Source organism: Atta cephalotes (genome assembly GCF_000143395.1).
Source record: "Atta cephalotes unplaced genomic scaffold scaffold00052, whole genome shotgun sequence".
Taxonomy (NCBI): Eukaryota; Metazoa; Arthropoda; class Insecta; order Hymenoptera; family Formicidae; genus Atta; species Atta cephalotes.
Window position 1 is genome coordinate 1,506,859 of NW_012130116.1, and position 21,849 is coordinate 1,528,707.

At 31.3% G+C, this 21,849-nt stretch overlaps 4 protein-coding genes across 4 annotated transcripts; 1 reads left to right on the plus strand and 3 right to left on the minus strand.

Moving 5' to 3' along the window:
• Window positions 1-6,866: 6,866 nt before the first annotated feature.
• On the minus strand, window positions 6,867-7,389 carry LOC105623062 (protein mago nashi homolog). Its single transcript, XM_012204464.1, has one exon. It carries the CDS (start codon window positions 7,387-7,389, stop codon window positions 6,949-6,951), a length of 441 nt encoding a protein of 146 aa, XP_012059854.1. The 3' UTR covers window positions 6,867-6,948.
• Window positions 7,390-10,648: 3,259 nt separating this feature from the next.
• LOC105623063 (synergin gamma-like) lies at window positions 10,649-13,413 on the plus strand. The gene is made up of 6 exons (XM_012204465.1): window positions 10,649-11,779; window positions 11,881-12,250; window positions 12,334-12,497; window positions 12,589-12,730; window positions 12,876-13,018; window positions 13,195-13,413. The coding sequence occupies exons 1-6, from the start codon at window positions 10,649-10,651 to the stop codon at window positions 13,411-13,413; spliced, it is 2,169 nt and encodes a 722-aa protein (XP_012059855.1).
• A 178-nt stretch (window positions 13,414-13,591) lies between these two features.
• LOC105623064 (transcription elongation factor SPT4) lies at window positions 13,592-15,425 on the minus strand. Its single transcript, XM_012204466.1, has 4 exons — window positions 15,178-15,425; window positions 14,818-14,924; window positions 14,422-14,477; window positions 13,592-13,926 (listed from the first exon to the last, which is right to left on the minus strand). The coding sequence occupies exons 1-4, from the start codon at window positions 15,244-15,246 to the stop codon at window positions 13,808-13,810; spliced, it is 351 nt and encodes a 116-aa protein (XP_012059856.1). The 5' UTR covers window positions 15,247-15,425; the 3' UTR covers window positions 13,592-13,807.
• Window positions 15,426-17,211: 1,786 nt separating this feature from the next.
• Window positions 17,212-19,055, minus strand: LOC105623094 (smoothelin-like protein 2). The gene is made up of 5 exons (XM_012204493.1): window positions 18,953-19,055; window positions 18,493-18,568; window positions 17,790-17,913; window positions 17,500-17,651; window positions 17,212-17,335 (listed from the first exon to the last, which is right to left on the minus strand). Exons 1-5 carry the CDS (start codon window positions 19,053-19,055, stop codon window positions 17,212-17,214), a joined length of 579 nt encoding a protein of 192 aa, XP_012059883.1.
• Between the last annotated feature and the right edge of the window lie 2,794 nt (window positions 19,056-21,849).

The following is a 21,849-nucleotide window of genomic DNA, read 5'->3' on the forward strand; positions in this document are numbered from 1 at the left end:
TATATATATATATATATATATATATATATATATATATATATATATATATATATAAAAATAAACAAAGTAGTATATTTTTTATAAGCAAAGCAAAACTATTTGCTTATGTTCTGTGTATAAATGCCAATTTTGCCACAATTATGACAGTTCGTACAAATTAATTCATTAGCGAAATTGCGTATACAATATGCACTGTATACGCTGCACATAATGGTTTATTGTATTATTATTACATTAAAGCGAGTATCCATTCATGGAATAAGATTGCTCTGGCCTCATAAATTTTCCAATTATTCGTCTTCATTTTTTGCTTCATCGAAAAATATAGGCTGTCAAGAAATTCGGAAATCAAAATAATATAGCAAGAAAATTTTCGAAAAGGATAAGTAAAAAAGTATTTATTACATTTTTCGTTCCAGTAAGTCTTGAGATACAAAGGTTTAAAACTGACCTTACTTACAGACATAAAGACATAAAAGTTTCAATTATATTACCACAAATAATTTGAAGGCAAGAAAAGGTGTATTTCCTTTAATGATAACAAGCTAGTATACATGAGAAAAATCAATATTGCTACATATTTCATTGAAAACAGTAAATTTATATTTAGACTCTACAACAAAAATCAAGAATATTAAAAATAGTAAAAATTATAAATTATAATTAAATGACTGCTTATTTGACCAGTTTTAAACCTTTTCTCAAAAATTATTCGAAATGAAAATTGGAAAAATGTTTATTTTTTATTTTATTTTATTTTATTTTATTTTTTTTTTCGAAAATTGCCTTGCTGTAATATTTTGATTCACGAATTTTGAAACACCATTTATAATCAACGAAATTTTTTTCTTTTAATTTAATTGTAATTAGATTAAAAACTAATAATCTAATTATCAGTATTGACGATTATTCGTGTAATTAGATTAGTAAATAAATCTGCGCAGCTAATGATTTATTCTAATATAGCGATTTTTATATAATATATAGTTGTATGTGTACTTCTAATTTGTTAGAATTTATTCGCGGTCTCAGATTTTATATATTATTTTTGTTTACGGGATAGGCATATTTTATAATATTTTGTATAATATTCCAAAAAAAAAACAAATATTCCTCAACAATATTCGTTTCTCTTATTGCAATTTTTTATTTATAATATTCTTCTACACATAGATTTATTGTAAGGAAATTCGTACATTATAAAAAAAGCCTGCATGCATATCCCAGTTTTTAATACAAAACATCTATTGATTACTATATCCCTCTGGGGCCAGCGTTAACTTAGTCCAGCATTTAAACGCTTTGAATAATATATATAATCTGATTTATATATGGCGCATTTATTAAAGAAGTTTTTTTTAATCTTCATAGATTTGTGAAGACATTTTATGTGAACAGAGAAAATTCGATCTATGCAGATCGTGATATGTCCTTAGTATATATTGGTGTGATATAGGAATTTCCTTTTTGTGAAAAATGAATGTGATAAAAGTCTGTGTCTCATAATATTGAGAAAGTATGAAATCAATGAAATTCTATCAGGATTAATTCTATTAAATAAAGAAATAAATTTGTGTGCAAATATTGTATTTGGCGTATGATAGTTATTACAATACTACGATAGTACAATACTACGAGATAGTTAAGGCATGATAATCAGTATTAATATCTTATAACAATTTAATATATGTGGGACATACTTCACAGGAATTATCATTTTTCAATGTTACATCCATCCCTGAAGCATATCCTACATATTAAATTACATCATGTATTTGCATACAGAGCATTTTGCAATTAATATAACTCAATTGTCTATGAATATCTATATGTTAAATATATGTACTTTTCTAATCTTTTGAACGTAGAAACAATATATTAAACAATTAAACAAATATTATGTTAAAAAGACATTTAAGCAGCTCACACATTTATAAAAAGTGTAATAATATAAAATCTTTTCTAACTTATTGTATGTATATTATGTATAATTTATATTTAAGCTGTTTTATATATAAAAAGATCTATGTGTATATGTGCCATTGTATATGTATACAATATACATATTCAGATAAAAATATAACAATATATAAGATTACTAAAGAGACGTGGAAAATATCAATATTTATGATTATAAAAAATAAGAAAGATTATATATTATATATGCTGTCTTATGGAACGATCATGGAATTCATGTGATGTATGTTGTTTTTATTTGATGTTTATATGTATAATCTTAATTTATGAAAATTGTTTTTAATGGTACATAATTATAATTTTAATTTACCAAAGAATTTTTAATAATTATAACTTTAGTATTTTGATATATTATGATAGCATAAATGTTCTTTTATTTATAGTATTAAGAAACATATAAATTATTTATTATACAAATTTTCGTATCCCATTTAAATGTTAATGTAAAAAATAAGAAATAACTTGTATGTGGACTAAATATATACTTTACTAAATTAATTAAATTTAGTCAAATTAATACATATATATATATATATATATATATATATATGTTTTAGAAAGAAAAATTTTGTTCTGTATGTTTGAGTAGATTGTCTACTTGACTGTAAGTGTACTTCAGGAGGGAAGGATTAAATAAATAATATACCAAGTTTTATTAAGATTATTTGCTTTTATATTAAATAATAGTCTTATAATATATAATTAATATTGAACATGTTTTACAATGAATATTAAGATATAAAAAAATAAATGCAACTATGTACAAATTCATGTACCTTTGTATTTGAAATTAACTTTTGTGTATTTGTAAAACTCGAAGTTTATAATATAAGTTTTCATTCTATAATAAATAATTGTTCCTTTACCCATATAAAAATAAATTATAAGTCTCATACAATAGGAAATTTAATCGTATTTATGCATTTCTAACTTTTCTTTATTTAATTTGTTGAGATTCCAAGATTTGTTCCTTTGTGACGAAGGAAAAACAAATAAATTAAATTTACATCAGATCTAGAAGATGTGTGAGAATACTTTCAATATTATTCTCACATATTACATCACATATTTGAGAATAATATCTTCAATATTTTATGTTATAGTATTTTTTTGTACTTGTAATTAAATAACTTTAATAAATATGTAGTATTATATCAGAAAATATAAAGAGTATTTGAATCTTATATATAAAATATTATTTGATACATAGTATATAAAATTGTATTACATCGATTATTTATAAATGAAAGTATATAAATAAATAAATAATATACATATAATGTATATATCTAATTTTTTATATATAAAAATATTTATATATATGTTACGCACGAGCACGTAATGTTCGCGGCGTTCCGAACGAATCGCGCATTCGTCACACTCGTGCACGAAAATACACTCTTAGAATGTTTAGAACACAGAAACATAATTAGTGAACTGGTAATATGATCGTAACACAAAGTAATGTTATGAAAAGAATTCACGTTCAATTCGAAGTCTAGATAACAAAAACGAAACAAAATGATCACTGCTTCTTTTCTTTAGGCGCACGCGAATTCGACGAAGTTCCGAGGCACGAGGACAATGTCTCGAGTGATGCGAACGTAATACGAGCGCAACAATACTATAATATACATGCTATATGTAATACATATATTTATACAATATATATATATATATATTTTTTCATACATATAATTATTTTTGTCTAATTTTTATATAATATTTATATTATATAAAATGTGTCTAATTCATTGTTTTAAAATCATAGAGAGACGTAATTGTTTAGAGATATTTGTTCATATGCAAGAAACGTTTAGTGCATATTATTGTTTATTAATTTCAATACACTCTCAAATTCATTAATTTATCTGTAAAAATGAAAGTAATATACATATTTTGCACAGAAATGAGTCCATCTGCTGTTCACTTTCAGTACTCGCATGCATCGTATTTGTATATTATTGACATAAAAATCCTTGAAAACTATAGTTTTCAATTATTTTCAAAAACACAATGTATGCTTTACCTTGTGTTACGATACTGTGAAAACTTGCGAAAATATGTAAAATAGCCTTGTAAATCACTCCCAAAAAGGAATTATTAATCGAAAAGTGATCTGCCCTAAAATATGCTTACATTTATAACAGCAGGTAGACTTATTTCTATACAAACACATCTCATTTATTCTTTATTATTTATTAGAGACATTAATAAATTCAGGAGTGTATTATGTATATTGCTTGTAAAATGAAACGCTTCTTATTATTGAGTATCAATTGATAGATAAGAATTAAAAGAGTATGTATATAATATCATAACTTGCTTGTACTTGCGGGACATTATTATGTCTCTTGATATTTATCAGTTAATTAGGCAAGTATTTGTTAGATTTAGGCAAGAGTTTTTGTGATACATATACTTCAATAAAAATCTCTGTTTTTTTTTAATCGACTCGATTTTTCATTACTAAGAATTATACTTTATACCTGTCATGGATTTCTTATGTATATTTATTTCCATTTAAAATATCAAATTCACAGATCTTGTGTTTAGAAATTACAGAGATATCGATATTTATGTGGATTCTTTCGATGCGTTTGTTTGGAGCTGCTCCTTGTGCTTGCATTTGTGATATACAAAACTATCCGACGATTCTCTATTATCTATTGTCATAATCGTTCGATACGTAAAAACCTTGCCTTTGCAATAGCAGCAGTGTCTATCAGAGGGATGCAAATCATCAAAGTGCTTCCTTATGGCAGTCCAGTTTCCCGAGATGTCTCGATTGCAATCGTCACAATGAACACGCGTTTGTCGAAATCTCTCATGGACTGAGTCTGTGACAACACGACCTTCCTCGGCTTCTTCCAAATCTTGCACATCGACTGACATCTTGCATCTACAATTCAAATCAATCAGTTGATAGAACATCCAGTATAAGAGAATTCTATCTGTAATATTAAAAATTTACTACACTTAATGAAAAATTTAGAGCCATTAACTTTGTCAAAAAAATATTTCCAACAACAAAAAGCGTTTTAAGTTTAACCCTTAGTGCACATAATAAGTTTTTAATTCTTTTACTGTATACAATTAATGGGATTAATCATCACTTTTACAAATAAAATTGTTAAATGATTCTTACATCTACTTTAATGTGTACAAAAATGTACATGTATAAAGTTATGCATTAAAGAAAAGAATAGAATCCATTATTCCAAATGCTCCCAATATTTCAAAGAAAAGAAATGCACGAATGACTCAATTGTGTATTAAGGATTAAATTATTGACACAGATTTTTTATTTTAAGCTCTTTCGGTACGATTAAATAATGTTAATTACCAGTTTTTCTCAATGAATATGCAACTTCAAGTGTCTCAAACTTTTTTTTTCCTCTGTCCACTTTCACTCGAAATGCGATGAATTATTACATTCAGGTTAGGAATCGTATGTAGAATTATATTCAAATAACAGCAAGTAATGTATTCTTATGTGATGTTTTTCACTCCAATATCTGAAACCGTCGATATCTGTTCTAATTCATATTGCGTAATTACTTTATATGTATATATACGTATAATATATAGATACTTACTGATCCTACAATTGTTTCTACCAGCTTATACGACATCAACGTATGTGAGAGCATGGTGTAAGAAAAGGTATTTAACAATAAAGTGATGATACATTAATATACCATACGTCGAAGTCAAAACGTCAACAGATAGTCTCAAGCGCTTTCTCTCATTGTCAGATCAGGTTAGATCTTAAACTGACTTGAGGTTCTTGGAAGTTGATAAAGTTGATGGAATGCTTTCCATTTAACATAAATCGACACAAACATCATTCTCTTTTTCTTGATATTCAGAAAACAACAAAGATAAAGCAACACTTATATCAAATGGAAAACATTCAGTAAAGTAAATGTGTAAACCAGTTAATGACTTGTACCTGATTCAATTAAAGGACAAAATAACAAAAATTTTAAGTATTAAATTTTAATGAATAATATGTTCGATTCTAAATAAATTTATTTTATTAAATTTTTATAAATAAATTTACTTAGAGTTATAGATATCATTAAAAGCTTAATATTTGAAAAATTTTATTATTTTGTCTAATTGATTGAATCATATCCACTAACTGTTCATTAAATTGGTATATTATCTTAATATTTCCTTATCAAATTCAGATTATAAGCTGATATTATTTGTTGTCATTTTGATATCAAAATGACATTAAAAACATTTTGACAAAATGATAAATAACATCAGCTCACGATTTAGATAAATTATATAATGTTCAAAATTACTTAAGTCAAATGCATAACAGTGTTCTTAATAATTAAAATAAATAATTCAACTTCCAATATTAAAGATGTATTTTTTAACAAAATGCAAAAATACAAATTTTTCTATGTTATATTTAAAAATAGAAAAAAGTTTGAAGGACTTTTTTGGACCTGAATCAAACATTTTAATATAAATAAACATACTTTTAAAAAATAATTAAGAAAAAATAAGAAAATTTTCATTTATATATATAAAATTGCATTATTAAATATTGATCTTATTGAACTATATTTTATATGTAACATTTTTACGCGAAAAGTATGAAGTTTCAATTCCAGTCTTTTTGAGAGATTATATATCTTGAAAAATTACAAAATAAACGCAGTCACTAGAATATTTATAATTTCATTAGTTATCACTTAATGAATTAGTTCAGTTTGTAATTTTCATTTCATTTCAAGATGTACAATTGATCCCTGTACATCTGATACATTCTTAAATTTCTTTAAAGATTATATAATTCATGAAAAGATGAATGCAATTTAATTTCTCTTCCAAGAACATTTGATTTTTGTGAATAAAGTACAGACAAGTACAAATAACTACGTATATTTTATTAAAATAGAGAAGCAAGGGGATTATACAGAAGTCTTTGAATAAGGGCATCAGTGTCATTTATATGGGCTTAATTTTGAAGTGCAGTCCTATCAGGGAGAACACCAAGCATTTGAGATCCTGCACAAGGTAGTAGAAACACCTCAAACCCTCCGGGTCCCGCGACTGGTTCACATCCAGGAGGGAGCCAGTCTTGGAGGTAGTGAACGATATATGCTCGTCGCCGATGACGATCTCCAGTTCCTGGCGTCCGACGCGGTCAGGCTGCGGCCAGAGCGAGTCATCTTCCTGCATGATCTCCGAGTCCTGGATAATGCGCTTGAGCTCTTCCATTACGCATTGGTGCACATATGCCTCCTTGCGAATCATCGTGTCGTTCTTGTAATTGGAGTTGTTGGCGTAGCGCAGCTTGCCGTCCGGTCGGAACTCGAATTCCAGAAATTCATGCCCAAATTTGCCTTTGTGACCGACGTAATAGCGTATATAAAAGTCCGTCGACATTTCTCACTGTTGATTATTGTTCAGCAATTACGATCAGTAGCGGTGAAACGTCAAATAGGTCAAATGTTCAAGTTTTTAACACGAGACGATCTTCTAATGGCTTCTAGCAATTGACGTCCGCCATTAGCAAACATTAAGCCGCTTTTCCATGTGGTGGCGAACTTGGTAAGCACTTGATATTTTTAGGGTCAATTTCGATGTATCGAAATATGATTGGTTATCGAAAAACTGGCATAATGACGTATTTATATAAAATATTGTATAAAATATTTATATAAAAATTACATAAAATTATGTAAGAATTCGGAATTTAAGGATGCATGTATACTCGTATTTTTTACAACAGAATAAAAAAATTATTAAAAAATTACAATTTTTTAAATATTGTATTTATGTGTATGAAAGTGATATAGAAAGTTTTACAGTGATTTAGTAGAATCTGGATTAAAAAATATTTCAATAAAAAGTAGACGTATGTTTTAAAAAAATAATTAAAGATAAAATGAGAAAATTTTTATTTAAACTATAAAATTGTATTGCTAAATATAACTGTTAACCTTAATGAATGTTTATATCTAACATTGATTTTATATAAAAATAAATTTCCAATTTCTGCAGTTACTTTTTGCAAAAACATCTGATACATATCAGTAGTGTAGTTGAGCTCTGGTGGGACCAGGACACTTTTTTCGGAAGCCGAGTTTAGCGATGCTGCGACGTCACTCACTCACTCACTCACTCACACACACACACACACACACACACACACACACACACACACACACACACACGCACACACACGCACACACGCACGCACGCACGCACGCACGCACGCACGCACGCATGCACTCACGCACTTACGCACGCACGCGCGTACACAAAAGGTTCTTTCTATAATTATTTAAAACTAATTTTTTGTTTGTATAAATTAACGGTAACAAGAAAGAGAAGTATTTACTGAAATCTGAATTGCAACATGATAACATAATATAGTTAACTAAAGAATCCAATAAAGGTGTCTCAGAAATAATGTACGCGCCACTTTGAGAACATAGAAGGGATTAAGAGGAACAAAAAAATCTTATAACATTCGCTATAATTTTCAAATAAAAAATAAAACATCGAAATGCGCGGTGATGCCACGCAGTACGAATCCTATATGAAAAGATTACATTTTCCTTTTTTTTTATTTGTTCGTTCCACATGTTGCAAATTAGTGTTTTTAAAATCTGATAAACCTTTGTTCAAAGCATCGCCAGGGTATTTTTATTTTTAAGACTACATCATTGCTCTTTACATACATTGATCTTTAATCATCAAGAATCAAGACTATTGTTTATTTCTGCTAATCTAGATTGATAACAAATTTACAATAAAGTTAATTTCCAGCTAAAATTTAATATTTCTAATCAGAGACGGATCCAGAAGTTTATCAAGGGAAGGAAGTCATTGACACACCGCAAGCGAAATTTTTTCATAGTCAAATATAAAATGTTTTAATTATTATTGATATATTATATTAAAAAGTATTATAATCCGTGTGTCAAAATGATTGATAAGCGAGAGGGATCATGGAAAACGGCCATCTCTATTTCTTTTCATTTAATGATGTAATAGGAAAGAGAATGAGAGAGAGATTGACCGTTTTTCATGGTCCGTCCTTCTTTCTCATTATTATCGACTATATTTAAATACTACTTAAATACGGATAACGCAGTCCATTCTCTATGGGCGAATTCAAGACGGCAAAGACTAGGCATGCTTGCCGAGTGAATGAGCATAATTGATTCTTATCTGTAGATCCAATCAATCATGTTTAATTGCTTGGCGAACAGAGCCGCTTTGTCGTCTTATGGCCGGAATCAGATTGTGCATTGAAGATTAAAGATTAAAATTTCACCAATGAGGACAAAGAAGTTTTGACTCCTTTTGTTCTGATTGGTCAAACTTCAATTTTTTAATTTTCAATCTCATTCTTTAATGCGTAGTCTGATTCTGGCCTTATGCCTTTGGTACACCAGCGCGATATTCGTCGCGCGCGACACGCGATATTCAATGAGTGTACAGCTTTACCGGTGTTTTCATTCTAAAGGTATAGTCATTGGATATTGCGTGTCGCGCGCGACGAACATCGCGCTAATGTGCCAGGCCATTAGTCTTTGGTGCCACGTGACTTAACCTATACAATGGTGACACCAATACTGAACTTCACCCAGCGCGAACGGACGGAAAATAAAAGCTGTAGCACAGATTTTATTTATTTGCTTTTTGAATATAAAAAAGATTCTATATTTTCTTTGTACTTAGAAAATTCATAAAATAAATTTTGATAATTTTTAAATATCAAAATTATAATTGAACATTTTAGAAATATTTAAAAGTATATATAAGCTTTTGTTATATTTTTATAAAAGAAAACTCTGTGGGGGGAAAAGGCTCTCATAGTCCCCCTCCTTTCCCCATCGCCATAAATGCGCCTTAATCTAATTTTTTTAATTTTTAAAAAATGTATTAAACAATAAAAAATTATTGATTTTATGTTAATTCTATGTTATAACAAAATAGCTAATACTGTCAATTGCCAATAAATTTCGGAGTCATAGTCAGCAAAAATGCTGAAAATCGTAAATAAAATAGTCTTAATAAATCTATTTATTTGTGTTTCATAACATTTTCTGAAACAAAATATAGTGCATTTGATTGTTCGAAAGATAAAAAGTGAAATAAATAGATTTATCAGATTTATTTTTTGTAGCTGAATTTTTTATCCTCTTCCTCTTTTTCTAATTTTTGAAGTGAGATGGATGTATATTTAAGCACTGGGAGAGAAAGAAAAATCAAGCAATCTGGAGTGCAGAAAGTGTATGTAAAACGAATGAATCCAAGAAAATTAAAGTACACTCTACTGGAGTGGCAGGTGTCAAGGGACTAAAAGGGTGAAGGGTCTGGTCCAAGATAGACGTCACACTCTTGTCACTTGATGTAAGGGTGAGTTATATAAACGCGTTTCGTTGCGTGTTTGTCGCACGGCACCAACCATGTGGAAAAAGGGTAACGTTCGCACCACGAGTCTCGGGCATTCATGCGACCGATATTGAAAAGACGCTCGACCTCCTCTTCTTCGTAATATCAATGTCGATGTATGTATCAAGCTAGCAGTCTGAACGATGGGCTCATGTTGCTCGACGAGTTCACGTAATCTACAAGCGACGTTCGTAGCAGGGTGAGATTTGCCGTCCGAACCTCGTCGCGCGAGAACATGAACAAAAGTCACGCGAATAAGAAGCTGAATCAGCTGCCGAGTTGGCTGTGGACCAACTCGACCACCTTACCGCCGGTTTACAAGATGGTCTGGGAAGCGGTGCGGGAGGATCGGGTCAGATCGAACGGCATGCAGACTGAGTTGCTCGTCGACACTAACAAGGTGTTTCCTCTGTTGCTTACTAGTCAGCTGCCTACGGAGGTGCTCGGTCACATATGGAGCCTGGCCAATCAAAAGTATGCTGGACAGTTGACTGAGCAAGAACTGTACATTGTCTTGGCTCTCGTGGCGGCTGCTCAGACGTCCTACACTTTCAACAGTCTTGATATACTGCATTTACTTCCTTTTCCACCAACACCCTACTTAAACATAGAATGCCTGATGAATTTGCAGCCTGCTGCACAGGCGAATGCATCAAAACTTCAGCACTATGAGGAACTCAGTAATATGAGTATAGAAGGAAAATATATTTCTGAGACTAAGGGAAAAACTAAAGCTAGAATCCAAGTAAACACAGTGCCTGATGCAAATATATCTTTCTCTGGCAGTATTGGAAAATTATCTTATTTTGATAGCAAGATTCAGATGCCTGGTATAACTGGGAGTAATGTCAATAATTTGTTCAAAGATGTAAAACAAAATCTGCGTGTTCAAATTGATGTTCCGTCTGTATCATCCTTCGACGAGTCCTGTGATGAATTTACAGAGTTTCAAAGCGCCCCGATTCCCAGTGTTTCCACTATGCCAATCTGGGACAGCAAGCAAGGTTCCGCAATTGGTAGCAGACTCGCTAATCATAATCTAGGAGTGAAAAAACCAGTTGACAAAATCAAGAAAACTACTGTTGGAACAAAAGCCATACATATTAATCCACAAATTCGTACACCTGCACCTGCAAGTTTGCCATATCAAAATAAAGATCAATCTATAGTAGAATCTACATCTGATCTGTTTCCTAAATGTGGAATAAAGAATCAGTCCAAAACAGTAATACTTAAGGATACTGTGATTAGAAATAATGACATGCCTAAAGATTATAGCGACAGTTTTAATAGTCTGGCAGGTATGGCAGAACCTGTCAGCAGCAATAAAGAGGTATTAGCACCTAAAGTGGAATTAGCACCTAAGGTAAATAACAAGCTTGTCAATTATGTAGCAAGTATATCTTTATGTCTGTACAAGTATAATGTCAATATGATTTTTGCTGATGTATATAAATTTATCTGTAGGCCATTACAGTAGAAATGTCTGATTCTGTTCAACAAGATTTAATGAGTTTACAACAAGTCGAAGATAAATACAGTGCATTGCGTGAACTAGTTCAAGAAACGTCCATTGTAAATGATATGAGCTTAGATTTAACTTTTAATAATCAATCGGCTGACGAATTTGGAGAATTTATGTCGGCAGAACAACCACCTAATAATCCCATGATGTCAGATGCTTTGGATATTGAAAGCTTTAGTATGTTTGCGGATTTTGAGTTTAAAACGCACGCTAATAATAATTTAGCAGATCTGAACTTTATATCTGAAGTATCTGAATCGTTTAATAATCTAAAACTTGATGATGGAATTGAAGCACAATTTGTAGAGACAGGTTAGTGCTCTCATTACTTGCAACAATTTTATTTTCGCTTATGTGTCATTTTGCTTGAATCTAGTAGTATATATTATTCTTAGGAAAAAATCTTCAAAAAGAAGATGCTATTTCGATAAATAGTATAGAATTGATTAGTGGTCCATCTGAAGCACTGCCACGTTCTGGATCTGTGCCTAGTTTAGATCTTAAATCATTTTTGCCTTCTAATGTAGAAGAAGAACAAGTTATAGAAACTCCACAGCAGGTAATCATGTGCAATTGAATTGTCAGGAAGTTAAGATATAGAGGAAATAATCATTTGATCATATTCACTATCACATGTTTCTCTGTTGCAGACTGTGTATTGGGAATGGAAACAATACATGGAAAGTTGTGTTTTATTACTGCAAGTTGCAGCCAATATATTTACCAATATCACGTCAGAATTAGTTCTGCAAGAAGTTTTAAACTCAGCCCAGGGATATAACTTTCTTTGCCGTAAGTGTTCGTTTCAATAATATATTTTATAAAATATTAAACATGTATGTGTACTATCTATTGTATATTATTTATTCATTACGAATAATAAAACCATAAAAATATGAAATGTGAAATATGAAATATGAATATATTTTGTTATTAGAATTAGCTGAAATTGCAGCTGTTTGTAGACGTGTTAATTTTTCATACAAAGAGTTGGATATAAATATTATTGGATTTGATGACCTGTTGATGGACATTGATCGGATCTGGGCTGAAATGGAACCTTTTTATGCAAACATACCAGTAAGTTACTTAAATGAACTATTAATATTTTTAGATATTAATGCTGTTAATATTTTTACATGTACTAATGTAAAGACACATGTACAAATGTAAAAGAAATAATGTAAAAGAAAATTTTTTTTTTTCTAATATCCATTTTTAAACTTTTATGATACATCTATATTAATATATTTCAGATCGTTACTGAACTACCAGCTTGGCCATTACATCAAGGAGAATGTATATCTTGTTCCTTGTGTTTAACAGTTATCACGAGTGGTCGAGTCGTATATAATGATAATAATTATCATGTAACATGCGCAAATTTATGGCTCAATTGTGTAAGCAGTCAGTTACCAGTAATGCGATATTCTTTACTTTGTCAATCGACTATATGTCCAGGAAGCCATATTTAAATGCCAATCTGCATGTTGAAAGGTTTTCAAAAACTCAAAAACAAAAATATGCTATTTTACCTTATTAAGGTAAATAAAAGAACTCGGCTAAAAATGATCTTTAAAAATGGAGTTCTGATACAATTTGCATTTAATCTAATGAATGACACACATGTATATAAACAAAGTAAAGTGCAGATTCAATGTTCATTGAAATTGTTTATTATAGAGACTTATACTTTACAAAAATTCTTAATATAACATAGTCATACGATATTAATTAGCAAAAATATTTCTATATTAAGCTTAACAAAATGAATAATGATCGTATTTCAATTGCTCTAATTCTAATGCAGTATTAAGAAAAGTTCAATATTTATATTAAATAGAATCTTAAATAGAAATTTCTATATAATTAACGTTGACTCGTGTCACGTGGCCTATATACAATTCCTCTGCTCTTCATTTCTCTGATGACACCAGCTGGTAATCGTCCTGATACTGATATGGCGTAGACGCCTTTACAAAAACGATCTGAAAAAAATAGAATCTCGGCATTAACGGCCATTCTCGATGTAATTATACATATATATAGACTGAGATACAATTTTTATTCTGAAAGTGTTTGCGCAAATAGCATTCTACTTAAACAAATCTTTATAATATATACGCACATAAGTATGTTCCTAGATAAATACATACTGGCATTTGTAAGAATAATATGTCTGTATAAATGTATTATACGTTTAAAATGAAAATCTCAAATAAATATATTTATTAAAATATCTAAATATATATTATAAATAATTTTAGAATTTATAGTCTGAGCCTTCTACATACTTTTAATTTTTAGGAATTTTATTCTTTTTCTATTGGTTGACTATTTATACACATACATAAATTTAAAATAACAAAATATTTTGAAAAATTCTTGAAATCAAAAAATTACAATTATTAATAATAAAAGAATTAGTTATAAAAAAATGTTAATTACTTGAGTTATATTAGTATATTTATCATAATACTTACTTATTCTTTGCCACTTGGATACCCAACTATCTTCTGGACTCATTAGTGCGATCACTCTAAAATATAGACAATAAAATATAAGCAGGCAAAATAAATACCTAGCTAGAAATCATTTTTTTATTTCTTCATAATAAAATTATTTATTAAAATGAGACATTGTTATTTATTAAATTGTTAGCCATTAAAATTAGAGAAATAATAAAAAATTATATTTAAAATATCTAACATCTTACACGTCTTAACGTCGCACTAATGTTTTACAGTGCACAACAAATTCTCAATGATTTGTTCAAAAAAGCTAATATTAAATATTCACAAAGCTAATGTACATAAAAAAAAGAGGTCATTCTTAGCCAACTAAATATTTATTATAGTGTATTACTTATAGTGTATTACCCATCAAAGTTGGAACTTGTGCAGTCAAAAACATTATCCTTATTGTTCTTCATACGAAGAAAATCATCACAGTTATCGCATCCATCAAATTCGAATTGATCGAAAGTCTATGGAGTAAAAATATGATTGCATTTATTCTAATATATAGGGGTTCCATTTATAGATACAAATCAATACACTGTCATTCTATCTTTGCATTACATGAGTAACAAAGATAAAACAATTTTTTTTTTTTTATGTTCATTTGTGTCATTAGATGAAAGGCATTCACAAATACGTTCTATAGAGGTTATGATAATAATCTTGAAGGGCCGATTATATTACAAGGCAATATAAGATTTATGTACCTTATATACATACCTTAATTAAAGAGCATACCAAACATGCTCTTAATCCACGTAAATCTTTTGGTACGGTCTCCATTGACATCGTATAACAAACCGTAATACTTCAACGATACCTCACGATAAATACACGTGAGAAAAAACACAATTCAAATTACTTTGAAATTAAAGTAATGATAGTTACAAGTATAAAATTTCTTTATGATATGCAACGATACGAATAAAGATAAACTGAGATCTGCTAAGCTCTACCGTTGATATCTATTTTAACTTTACGTTAGATAAGTTAAAATGAGGTTAGATTAGGTTACAAGTATCACTAGAATGATCATTGAACTGCGTTCAGCACATTCAATAGTATTGCAACCGTTTTGACTCTCTGCGCTGATTGGATCATAGATCTTTTAGATCTAGAAGAATAGTCCTATCTCAGCAGAGAATCATAAAACGGTTGCAAAACTGTTAAATCTGCAGGGGATCGATTCTATATCTTGAAATAAGGAACATTATAAAAGTGAGCAAATTTACTAGAATATTGATTATTTCATTGATCAACATCTAGTAAATTTGCTCGCTTTTGTAATTTTCACCTTTGAAGATACAGAATCGACCCTCTGAACGTAGTCATCCAGTAGGAAATAATAATTGAATCGACATCGATTCGATTTCGAATCGATGTCGATTCGATGTCGATTTCATTATCATTTCTGACTGGGCATTTGAAGTTCTGGCTACCACTAACTACTACGAGTATTACCGAGAATGCTCCTTGCAGTAGAGCAAAAGTGGAGACAGAAGACCTGTTTTTTTAGCTGAACTTCTTGCACGATTCATCTTTTCTCTTTTTCTCTCCAATATGGAGAGAAAAGATGGAGGAAGAAAGATAAAGATGTGCAAGAAACTTTAATTAAAAAGAACAGATCTATTAGTCGCGGTGTCCGTGCATCTCTTTGCATTTATAATCTTTAATGACAGAATGTGCCTATAAGCCAAAATTAAAGTTTGAAAATCCTTGAAATTTTAATAAACATTTTTTGATTAATAATTTCCTAATATTATATTTTTGAAAATTTAAATATTCCGATATAAGTACAAGATATTAACGGTTGGAAATTTTCTTGAAATTAATTGTTAAAAAAGAACTCTAACAACACGTAATATCTAAAAGACATTTTTACATGATATCTTTTAGAAATCTTTTAGATATATATGTACCAATTAAAAGATCTTTATAACGTCTTTTAGACATGCATGTTATCTGAAAATTATAAACAACAAATCTATGATAAAGTTGTATGCAATAGCTGTATCTAATGTTGATAAAATCTCCAATCTTTCCTGCTATTTAAATTTAAAAAATCGACAGAATATTATCAGTATAAATTATAGATTAAGAAATAATATATTAAATATAAAAATATTGCAATTTTGAGAATTTTTGAATCGCAAAAATTAAATCAATAAAGCATGAGGAGAATAATGAAGGAAAATAATTGAAAATTTGTCATATCACATATTTATTAGAGAAATCTCTTTGGTACTCTCTGGTAAGATATTTTAATTAGTTTTACAACATCGACGCTAATGTGTTACTTGGCAGCGATTCTGCGTTTTGCTTACACGTGAATGCTATCTACATATTTCATAGAAATTATTAGCTGTATCAGCATCGGTAGAAAGTTACAGTTACACGTTAGTAAGGCTGCGTGCCAGGAAAATATACGAAATATGAAAATATAAGACATATTATGTACGAATGCATTTAGCTTCTCACATGATTGTGGACTGATTTCAATGGCTCATCATCATTATCATCGTCATCATCATCATGTTATAAGATATTGTCTGAAATTCTACGCTTACTACCAGATTTGATTCATATGTGGCTATAGGAACACCAATCTAACTGTATAAAAAAAGAAATGACTACTGTTCTTCCATCCACATGTGAAGTAAAGAAAGACTTTGTTCTACGAGTAGCGTCAGTGTTATGTCTTGGCATGAAATGGAATTATATGTTGCTGCTGTTGCGATTTATCAACTATAGCTGCTAGTCTTCATCCTTGAAGCGACGATAGATGGACTGAACATATGTGAAAACGCACTTCCAGTCTGGTCGTTGCATCATCACCATGTCCTCGACGTCAAGTAAAGGCGCGATTCCAGCGACTTCGCTACAAGAAAGAAGATTTCTTTGGTTTGTGAACAACAAAAAAATGTTTAACACAATTTTACGCAAAGAAGGTCATATTCGAAAAAAAAGAAATGATTAATAAACTCTTGAAAACAAAAACAATTATAGCATCTCGATGCGAAATAAAAAATTTGGAGCTCTTACTCAGCCTTCGTAAAAGCAAGTTCGAAGTTTTTCCTGCGATTCTCTGGACGTAAAGAATTGTAGTCGAAAGCATCTGGTCTAAAATGATGGATCAACGCGCAGAATGCTAAACCATTGTTCCAGCTTGTCGAGAAGTTGTCAAGTTGTACATTCTGAAACAAAGGAGTTTTTATATTATGTAATTCATTTAATAGCTCATTAAATGCAGCGCGCTTTCCCTTGATAGATAACAAGACTGTCATAAGAATTCATGAATAACGAATCAATATTATTTTAACACACGAATTTACCTCATACTCTTTGGTTTTTGATCGACACCATGTTAGTAATCGCTCCTTAATTTGCGCAGCGTTATCTCGTACAGTTGGTTCGGTAAATTTGAATCGAAATTCCGTTGCCGGTGATTTTACAGGACTAAATAAACAATTCAGAAACAGAAAATGAATCACTCAGCAAGATATGAATTGATTAATAAATTAGCATATTCTATCTCTCCCCCTATAAGAAAAATTACACAAATTAAAAATATAAAATTTTTCAAGCAAGAGGAAAAAAAGTTATGTATTATAAAACTAATTATTTAAATGTATTAAAAATAAGTTAACTGGAGTTAAATATATTGCTTGTTTCAAGTTTCAAGTCTAGAAATATAATTAACCTTTCTGTCAAGGCATAATTTTTTATTTTTCCATTATCCATTGAAAGAAGACTAAATGTTATGGTGTTATGTTAAACTCCTAAAAACTATCTCCTTTGATTTTTCCAGTTTGCAATTTCTTTTCGACTCGAATTAAATTTATATCACTTTTTCTGATATATTTAGAACATTATGCGCTCATAATTCGCACGAAATTCAAAGAATTTTGACTTGTCACTCTTTTTGCGAGAGTGCGATATCTTTTTTTGCTCTATTAGATTCTTCTTTAATCTCCTGTCGCGTTAAAAACAGCCACGTAATCCTTAATTATATGTAATTTTAATTTCTATTCTCACCTTGGTGACAAACAGGCGCTATTTTGTCTATCGAGTTGACGAAACTTGGCGAAAGGTGACAGCGGCTTTTTCGAAGCTGAAAAACGAACAAGGCGTTGTAAAGCTACAAATGCTTAATGTTTAAAAGAGCATAATATGTTAGACTCATATAGAGATGCATACTAGATCTGATTGAAATGTTAATGTCTCTCTATATCTATTTTAATTGTCTATAATTGAATCCTGCGGTCACAAAGGAGTCAGAGGTGCGATTTATTAGAAAGTCTGGATCTAGCAGAATCGTTCATCTATCACTCTCGTCGTGTGCCCGTGACATGCATTAGTTATCTTACAAACAAATTCAATAACAGTTTAGTATGAAAAAGAACAGGATGTGGCGAAGAAATATGTATCTGTACAGATATTAATTGTTCAAGTATCTCTTTAGTAATTTTCGACTAGTAACGAGGAAATAACAAACCTGCAGAAAAAGGAACGTTTGGATTTGTTTTGGATTGAACTTCATTGTAAAATGGACAGGCTAAATTCGTCGATCGACCGACATCGATCGACACCATCGCCATGCACGAGTATTGAAAAAATATGTCCGTGCGCGTGTACACATCACGCACGCGCTTGTACATCACGAGGTGTGGCAGCAAGTAAGGGTATATTTGCCAATCAGGCGACGCGTTTAGTTCTCTAAAGCTGATGTGGTTATAATTATGTGGATCTATTGAACCCACACAAAAAGAAACCAAAAAGGAGCATTAAAAGTTTAAGTCAATTTCGAATCAGAAATTTTTTATGTTTAGATTTGTTGTTGAATGTACAAGTGAACGTAAATCTTTTGTCATTAATAAATAGCTTTACTGTCTGTTAGTTTATTTCTGAGAATCAATTGCGTTTTTCATACAAATTTGCTGAATGACTGTTTCAAATATCAAAGCAAAACTACGCGTCAATCAAAAAATTGTTGGTTTTGTTTTCAACACTCATATAATAAGATTGTCCCTACATTAGCTCAATAACATAAGTCCTTCATGTACATACATCCGTCCAAAAAGTTGCTTAAAAAAAGTTTCTTTGTATATAAAGAAAAAGATGATAAATGTATATTATATTAGAAAAACATTACATGCGTATGTAATTGTAATTATTAATTTTTCATTATTGCGCGCACTACAATATATTTCATGAATATAAAGAATTCTATTAAATTTTTGGAAATATTGGCTACTTGGATGTAATACATTCCGCGAATAGTGCGAAACATACAATTATAATTGCGCATCGTGGAGTCTTAAGTGACAGAAAAATATCGCTTTTGATTTTTATCAGCGCCCGTATTTTCGGGGGATGTTTTCGAGAGATCTGAGCTGAGTTACTCAGGCCACCACAGCATCGCTATGCTCTGCAATTGTACCAGCGCGCGTACATTACGATTACACTCTTAGACACACTCGTAGCAGTGCAAACTGTATACGCCACTGCGTAACAAAAGAATCAACAAAAATAAGGGCTGTGACTCACTGCTTTATTCGGGGATTGGCATGGTCCTCTTAGCGACTCCGTCCGCGAGAATGTGCGCTCGCGACTTGGGTTTAAATAAAAAAAGAGAGAAGAAAAAATATTGAGAGGAAAAGTTGAGAGAAAGGGGAGGAGCACGTGGATCACGAGCATCGTACGTGTAAAGGGTGTGAATATTTTATACGTAGATTTTGTGGCTCGTAGTTACGTGCATCAAGCCGAATAATAGCAATATAACTGATGCGCTGCATGATGTTCTTTATTTCTTGCTGATTACAGCAGATTTCATAAGTGGCTCCATGTTGCTCGATTTTTCGCGCTCACGTGATGATTTTGAGCGAGAAGAACGAAGAGTGAGATGCTGGACATCGGCGGTGACAATGGTCGTTGAATCTATTTGCACTACCGTCTTTCGTAATGGACAAAGACCATGTATCGGCCAATTCCGCCGTGCAAGAAACATACTGCTTTCGCAGAAAACTATGTAGCTTCGAGAACTGCATCGTTAAAAAATGCTTTTGTCCCTCAAAGATGCGGCTTCTAATCAGATTTGTTAGATCTATTCTAATATTGTGAGCTACGAGTACGAAAAGAGCTAGTACTTCTCGATTACGAGAGAATTACGCGCAGCAAATTAGATTTCAAACTGACGTAATTAGGTGTATAAGCTTAAATCCGCTGTTTGCTCATAGGTGGCATTAGTGAGCGTACAAAGCTACTCTGGGCATACAACACACTTTTTTTTATGTGTTTGACATCTGTCAACATTAACCAGTGCACATCATCAGCAATTTCATACAACAATACATTTTTTTTAGCAATTTCATACAACATACATTTTTTTCTTTCGTAATCATGTCTAGTTTTTTGCTAAAAAAAAGCATATGCAGGAAGCTTTGCTTTTCTGTTTCAATTTGAAGAAATCGGCTGCCAAATTGCATCGAATGCTTGTAGAGGCCTATGGTGACAATGCTTTATCGGAAACAACGTGCAGAGATTGGTTTCGCCGGTTCAATGACGACAATTTTGACCTGAGTGACAAGAAGCGTGAAAATCAGCCCAGGAAGGTTGAGGACTGTCAATTGCAGGTTTTTTTGGACGAGGACGATACCCAATCGCAAAAAATGCTTGCCGAGCAATTGAGTGTTTCTCAAGCAGCCATTTCCATGCGGCTACATGCCATGGGGAAGGTTCAAAAGATCGGAAAATGGGTGCCGCATGAACTGAACGATAGGCAGATGGAGCAACGCCAAAATACATGCCAAATGCTTGCCAGACAAAAAAGTCGTTCCTGCATCGGATTGTGACAGGCGATGAAAAGTGAATCTATTTTCAGAATCCTAAACGCAAGAAATTTTTGGGGTTGATCCCGCCCAACCATCAACATCTTCCTCAAGACCAAATCGCTTCGGACGGAAGACAATGCTGTGCGTTTGGTGGGATCAGGAGGGTGTCATTTACTACGAGCTGTTAAAACCTGGTGAAACTGTTAATGCTCACCGCTACCACCAACAACTGATCAAATTGCTCTGCGTGAAAAAGGCCGCATTATCGGAAAAGACATGACAAGCTGATTTTCCTCCACGACAACCATCACACACGTCAACAATGGTCCAAAACTACTTGGAAACACTCAACTGGGAAGTGCTACCCCATCCCGCTTACTCACCAGACCTGGCACCTTCTGACTATCATCTGTTTTCGTCGATGGGTCACGCGCTCGCTGAGCGGCACTTTGATTCTTACGAAGATGTCCGAAAATGGCTTGATGAGTGGTTTGCCTCGAAAGATGAGAAATTTTTTTGGCGTGGTATACACAAATTGCCCGAAAGATGGGAAAAATGTATA

What these genes read in the sequence shown, in the direction of transcription:
- LOC105623062 (XM_012204464.1), bottom strand. Translation starts at nt 7,389, where the DNA reads ATGTCGACGGACTTTTATATACGCTATTACGTCGGTCACAAAGGCAAA.
- LOC105623063 (XM_012204465.1), top strand. Translation starts at nt 10,649, where the DNA reads ATGAACAAAAGTCACGCGAATAAGAAGCTGAATCAGCTGCCGAGTTGG. An exon ending in AAGTGGAATTAGCACCTAAG is followed by an intron (nt 11,780 to 11,880) that starts GTAAATAACAAG and finishes ATTTATCTGTAG; the next exon opens with GCCATTACAGTAGAAATGTC. An exon ending in CTTTTTATGCAAACATACCA is followed by an intron (nt 13,019 to 13,194) that starts GTAAGTTACTTA and finishes AATATATTTCAG; the next exon opens with ATCGTTACTGAACTACCAGC.
- LOC105623094 (XM_012204493.1), bottom strand. Translation starts at nt 19,055, where the DNA reads ATGGCGATGGTGTCGATCGATGTCGGTCGATCGACGAATTTAGCCTGT. An exon ending in AAACGTTCCTTTTTCTGCAG is followed by an intron (nt 18,569 to 18,952) that starts GTTTGTTATTTC and finishes TTCGTTTTTCAG; the next exon opens with CTTCGAAAAAGCCGCTGTCA. An exon ending in CTTGCTTTTACGAAGGCTGA is followed by an intron (nt 17,336 to 17,499) that starts GTAAGAGCTCCA and finishes TCTTTCTTGTAG; the next exon opens with CGAAGTCGCTGGAATCGCGC.
- LOC105623064 (XM_012204466.1), bottom strand. Translation starts at nt 15,246, where the DNA reads ATGTCAATGGAGACCGTACCAAAAGATTTACGTGGATTAAGAGCATGT. An exon ending in TGGTATGCTCTTTAATTAAG is followed by an intron (nt 14,925 to 15,177) that starts GTATGTATATAA and finishes TTTACTCCATAG; the next exon opens with ACTTTCGATCAATTCGAATT. An exon ending in ATCCAAGTGGCAAAGAATAA is followed by an intron (nt 13,927 to 14,421) that starts GTAAGTATTATG and finishes TATTTTTTTCAG; the next exon opens with ATCGTTTTTGTAAAGGCGTC.